Genomic DNA, 6,827 nt, shown 5'->3' on the forward strand with positions numbered 1-6,827 from the left:
TGACTTTTATTTCTTCAGCAGTTCACTTATGGTGACCTTTCAAAGGTCAACAGACCGATACTAATCTGATCAATTAGTAGCTTGCTAGACTATGATGCCTTTGCCTTTGGTTCGAATCCCGAAAGGAGCATTCTTGAGATAAAGGTAGACCGACTACATAACCCCCCCCCCCCAACACACACACACACACACACACACACACGCTCACACACGCGTGCACACACACACACACACACACACACACACACACACACACACACACACACACACACACACACACACACACACACACACTTTAGTGGGTAGAAAACTCGGAGAGAACACAGGAAGTAGCAATGCTGTAGGTTTTTATTATCTTTGCAACACTGTAGAATCAGTCAGATCTATCAACGCCAAGTAACATAGTGTCCGAGAAAAACAGGTAACAATGGGGGCAACCTATCAGTCTGTCTGTTTATGTGTTGTGGGCGGGTGTAGGGTGGGGGATTTGGGGGGGGGGGAGTTGTGGGATGTGGGAGTGTTGTGAGGAGGTAAAATGTTGCGGGGGGTGGGGGTGGGAAGAACCAACAATGGGATTGAAAATGCTGAACTAGACATTTTATACTCTTAAAACTGAGATGCTGACAAACTTTAGGAAGATGAAATAATAAAAATGTACAGTACAGTATAAGTATAATTCTTCTGTTGCTATTGCTCAACCCAGCAGCTAATAATACTAACATGCTTTTCTATTTCTTCGCGGACATACATCGCTACCTCAAAACTACAAAGTTTTATCTCACATTTTTTGTTACTAAGACCTTGGGGTCAGAAAACAAAACGTCTATCTGCTTTGTAAAAACCGTAAGAATTTTCTGAGCTGTAATCATTATCAAGATATTCAAAGAATTGCATTGGAAAAAGCTTGAAATATAATGAAACTCATTTTCTTTTTAAAGTCGCATTTCTCAAAACTAGGTACTGCGAGCAGAGAACTTTGTCATTTTAAGGTAGCAAAATGTCCATGTACTTTGTCTAGAGACAACAGCGTGCATAATTATCCTCGAACAGATGCTCAAATGTACTTAACACAAAATTTTGAATTCGTTCTTTTTGTCGAAGTCTCTTAATCTGTGGTATCACATGCGTGTGTAATCAAGAAATATCTTGTCGAAATTCAAACTATAAATGTTTTTAGAAAAGACAGAAGAAAAACATATAGGTATACTTGTTAAAGTAATGAACCAATTTTTTGATCTCTCTCCAGCTAAATGTTGCTGTCTACGCTCTAAGTACATCATGTGTGTGTGTGTGTGTGTGTGTGTGTGTGTGTGTGTTGTGTGTGTGTGTGTGTGTGTGTGTGTGTGTGTGTGTGTGTGTGTGTGTGTTTGTGCCTCGAGAAAGGTCTCAGTGGTCGGTAAACGTATTTTTGAGCAACAGGATGAAAAGACCAAAAAAACGTCGTACCTGGTCAAAATTTTACTTCCATCAGACAACACACGTTTAAGAATTTCTTAATGACACATTGAAAGGATTTTATATTTTAAATCTTATTTTGTATCAACTATTTTAGAAACATGTTGTACTTCACCAAAGGTTAAAAATGGGCTAGAAATTTACATTTTTCCTACTTTTGTTACCGTACGGTGTCGAGAAGGAGGAATCGTCTTTCTCTTGTTTGTAATATCGCCTGTTGCATGGTTATTTTGTTCTTGACTAATGTTTTTCTGACCCCTCTATCCATCTTTTCCTGGGCCTGCCTCTTCCTCTGTTTGCATCTGATCTCTGGTTGTATGCTTTCGCTGCTATAATATTGCCTGGTGGTAGTCTTGGCAGATATCCCAATCATTTCGTTCGCTTTTTGGGGTTTTTGTTTTGTTTTGTTGCTTTCTTGGCCCCGGGGGGGGGGGGTGGTCTATACATTACAAGACGGTAGATTAGCAACCAGCTTGTTCTCTAGCAATCTCGTATCTCATCCTGTCTCTTCTTGCTATGTTCAATTTTTTTTTCTTAGGCAGCTCATTTGACAAGCGTTGCTGTTTACCTAAACACGGAGGTAAACACTCATCGCCCGAAGGACGCAACTTTTTACCTAAACATCACAGCATCAAACTTTTGCTGTGCGTCTTTTCCTTTACATATGAAATTAGACCCCCCCCCCACCCCCGCCAAAAAAAATCCAGTGCAAAAAGGGGGCGGTGGTCAAGAGAACAGACTTCGTGGCCCTGGTAATCAGTAAAATATGTTGCGCTGTAGATCTAGATCTAAAAATGCTGATGAACGATAATGAAATACAAAAAATAACAATAGCAACAACACCAAAGACATTGATCTGTTGTTTTTAAGTGTGGTTATTGATGACAAAACAAATCCGCTAACAAAGATCATGAATGCTGCCTGCCATGAAAATGTTGGTCCGTCTTACCCCATGAACATTCGTAATTTATATCAAAGTTTAGGTTTTCACGTCTATCTATCCAATCTATAGAGGACTATCATTAATTATACCAAAAGTTATGCTTTCACGTATATCTATTCAATCTGTATCATTATTTAGATCTATACCAAAAGTGAGGCCACCACGTCTATTTATATCAAGATTTATACCCAAGTCTAGGCCACCACGTCTATCCGCGACCTATCTCGAAATGCGTCCAATACTCGATGATGGACAAGACAAGTTTTGTGAACGTTCTGTTTTACTTCTCTCAGTTTCTGTCAGACGCCAGCGCGTATATTGTATGTCCTCTCGGGCACTTTGTCCGTGCCGTGTCGACAGAGGTCACGTGGCATGTGTTTGTCCGCTCATAGTGTTTGCCAGTTTGTCCCGACAACTCAGTGACGTCAGTTGCTCCAACGACCCGACACTTCGCCAATAACCCAGGGTCAGACGGTTTGTGATAGAGGCATGACCTTCTCATTAATCAAAAGTTCGCAAAGCAACACTTACTAGGCAATACCACTGAGGGAAAACAACATTAAAGACCGTTACACTTTTCAACCCCCTCACTAGAAAAAAAGAAAAAAGATTTAAAATCAAGTTTAAATAGTTGAACTTCCTTCGTTAATGACATGGAATCTTTTACAATAATAAATAATCTGAAGAAGTACAAGCTATCTATATTTAGTATAATATAGTAATTATTTTTTTCAGCCTCAGAGGGACGTGTGACTTATTTGATTCATAACATTAATTATGACGTCAGAGGAACAAGAATCTACAGCACATCTGAGCACACTACAGTCTCTGACACTTTGGGGTTGATATGTGATCGGGCAAGCCAATTTTTATGTCTCCAAACAAAATGACAGCTCAAATAGAATACATACAAATGAAGACAGTAAACACATATATATGTGAGCATGTTGGGTAATAGGCACGTCATTCCATCAGTAAATCATAAATAATGTTGTAATCGGCACGAACCAAATATAAATACAAGGTATATATAGCATGGGTTCTCACAACCCCTTTGAACACAATTTGAAACTGAATGAGGTAGCGTTTCAAGGGAAAAGAACTTTTCGAAAAGAAATCAAAACGGGTTGAGACAAGCAGACAATATGTATTACAGTCAATTATTCCAACAGGCTCAATATTGGCCAAATAAATAAAACCAGACAGATAGTTCAGTGTCATCATAAAGTCCACGTCCTTCTAGAACATTGCTTGTCAACTTTTTCTGTAGCCAGCAACCACTCATGTTACATTAACAAAGTTAACATTTATTTCTCACCACTCACGTAAATGAATTTCCGAGCAGGACATTGGATATTGCCCACCACTTCCCTGCGGATTCTCATTACCTACCAACATTATAAATAACCCTGCTCTGTACTGAGCGATATCGCCTTGGTCGACAAGCATTGGTCAAGAGAGACGCAGTAACATCCTCTTCCCCATCCCCTTCTCCATTCTTCCCCCCCCTCTCTCTGTCTCTCTCTCTCCACTCTCCACTCCCTCCTCAAAGTTACTTTAGCTCTTGCCGACGTCCTCGAAAAGAACGATGCTGAAGCTGGATACAATGCCCCCCCCAGCCCCATCTCACGAATACAATAGAGAGTTACAGCAATATGGCATGTTACACCTCCAAATGAGACAGTGGGCAAAAAATCCAAAGACCATGACAGTACAATGTAATAATATATCAACAGGCTACTTTAACTTAAGATCCGTGATTAATTTACTTTAAAAATAAAAAGACTTAAGGTCACAGGGAACAACATTTTTTTCACGTAATAAAGTTTGAAGTCAAGGATGGTGAACAGCAGTCGGGAGAAGCTGAATTACATCCGAGGATTTTTTTTTCTTTTCGGGAAGGGGAGGGGGGTGGGGATGGTGAAAATATCATATAAAAACATAACATAACATAATAACTTAAAAATGTGTTCATCCACCTGACTTTCTCTACTTTATAAGTTACCACCAAGAAATAAGCCGGCATTTTCAACAAGCACATTGTGCTTAATTAAATATGGTGTAAAACACACAAAAAGCCAAATAAAATCGAAACAAATTTAAAAAACATAGCAACATAAAAACAAGAGCTTCATCGCTCACAGTTTGATTTCATAATAAGTACTTAACGTCTTCAAGTCTATGTATATATAACGTCCCAGTGATTTCTAGTTCGTTTTCATCAAAATCATCAAGTTGCGAGTGCACGTGAGGCGTGCGTGGTGCACCTCCTGTGGTGCCTCTCTCTGTGCACGCACAGGGCTACCGTAATGTGGGCACATAGCCAGTCCAAAGAAAGTGAGTATTGAATGTCCAAGAACACAAACATTGGAACAATGTAAACACAGGAAAATGACAAATAAATATGTTATTGGATGTTGAATGTTAGTTAATAAGTGTAAATAAATAATCTTTCGATATTTACAGATATGGCTCATTTGACAACTTTGGAATGAAAATGTGTTCAAAATATAAGTGTGTATGGTATTGGAAAATGCAGGAGCTAGGACACCACGTCACGAACACGCACTAAGCTAAACAGAGTTTGCCACATTGCTATCACGTACTAGGGGGCAGTTGGGGAAAAGGGGGTGGGAGTGCTGAAGAAGAACTGCTTCAAGGCCCATAATGTTGGTTGGGTGAAGGATAGGGAGGGGGATGGGGTAGGGATGAGGTGGGGGTGGAGTGGGGGATGGGGAGGAGCCGTAGAAGAACTGCCTGAAGCTTTAAAGTAGTCTGCTTGGGGTGGGGATGGGGTGGGCGGAGATGGGGTAGGGGGAAATGGGGTGGGGGGAGATGGGGTGGGGAACAGGGTGGGAGGGGGTGCGGGATGGAGTGCGGGATATAGTAGGGTGGGGGATGGGGTGGGGAATGGGGTGCGTGTGGGATGGGATGGGGGCTCTAGAAGAACTGCCTAAAAGCTTACTTACAGCGGCCTGCTGGACAAGGCAATCTCAGACATAACACACGAGCTGTGTCTGAAGGGTAGAATGACCACCGGACGCTGAGTGACCACTGCACTGACCAGGGCTCGCCTCAGTGAGGCTCGTCTGCTTGTGTCTTGGGCTAACAGTAGTAGCAGAGCTACCTTTGGGATGCATTGTTAGTGCAGGAGATTTCTCCAGGGCAGTCGAGAGGACAGACCGAGGGGGGGGGTAGGATGGCGCCTCACTGCAGTTCAGAGACAAAACTGTATTAGCTTATAGCGGTGCCTGTTGGCACACATACAGAAGCTGATTCTAACGTGTGTAATGTGCTAGCGGGGAAAACAAGGAGATGGGTGACCTTCTGTGGCATATCAACAATGTCAACGACAACAACAACAACAATTATAATAATGATAATAATAATTATAATAAGTTCTAAAATTAACACAAAATAACAAAAATAAATCTAGCACTTTTGGCCGCAGTCAAAGTTCATCAAGCTCTCCCAGGACGATTTCGTTCATCCATCAGCCAGACGTGAAGCAACAATCTCGCGCCATTTGACCAGTAGGACTGCCAGGCTCTCTTCATCCAGCCGACTTCCAACAGCTCTCAGTTCACAACGCAGCATTCAGGGACAGGGGGGACAACTCGACTCTCGCAACTGACTAGAATGGGGAATTCTGGGAACTCAGCGTGACGGTGTGTGTCAGGGCGGGAAATCCAGTCTCTGCACAGGGGAGGTCACTATAAGGGCAACTCCATGTCGTCTTCACGCAGAGTCTGAAGGAAACAGGAAGCAGAAAACCGTTACTGAGATGCTCTATCGAGGTCACATGCATGAACAAACAGGATGACTAGAATAAGAAAGTCGCTGTTGATGCAGGTGTATGATAATAATAATAATATATTATACAGAGTGACTTTCTGTAACACCTACCAGTGACATCCTCAAACCAAACACAGACAGAAACAGCAGAGGTAAAGGGAAGAAGAAGCACCTATCAGTGGCACCCTCCAATTAGGCTACCCTAGACTTTTAAGATTAAGTGGACATACGGCATGAGTGAGCCGAACAAAGGCATGGCGCATGAGTCTTTCTTCTCCGACAAAGTGAAGGTAAAAAACAGACAGGTTTGAAGTCTTGGTCGACGAACTCAGGTTTGTATTCATAATTAGCGCCCTGGTTTCATTTTGACTACAATCATCCATACACTGTGAACAAGCTCTGAGATTAATTTCGTCAGGCAGAAATCGAATACAATGTTATGTTATAGTTATAGGCTAATATTATAAAAGTCACTTCTACTTCGCAAGTCGACATTTAAAGCAAGAGCAATGGGTAGTTGGTGTGTGCGTTAGTTTGGTTGGCCCTTCTTTCCTATCAAGCACCTATCGTCCTTTCATTTCTTCTTTAATTTTTGTCGGAGGCCATACAATAATAATAATAATAATAATAATAA

The 6,827-nt window shown here is 41.5% G+C and overlaps 1 protein-coding gene across 1 annotated transcript in view; it reads right to left on the bottom strand.

The window, feature by feature from the left end:
• Window positions 1-5,259: 5,259 nt before the first annotated feature.
• The window catches only part of LOC101847487 (zwei Ig domain protein zig-4), a gene marked incomplete in the record, with an annotated part of 15,580 nt that continues 14,012 nt past the window's right edge, over window positions 5,260-6,827 (bottom strand). The window contains 1 exon segment of the mRNA XM_013081649.2: window positions 5,260-6,147. Within this exon segment, the coding sequence (XP_012937103.1) occupies window positions 6,112-6,147 (36 nt within the window).

This window comes from Aplysia californica, unplaced genomic scaffold (assembly GCF_000002075.1).
Source record: "Aplysia californica isolate F4 #8 unplaced genomic scaffold, AplCal3.0 scaffold00139, whole genome shotgun sequence".
In the NCBI taxonomy this organism is placed as follows: Eukaryota; Metazoa; Mollusca; class Gastropoda; order Aplysiida; family Aplysiidae; genus Aplysia; species Aplysia californica.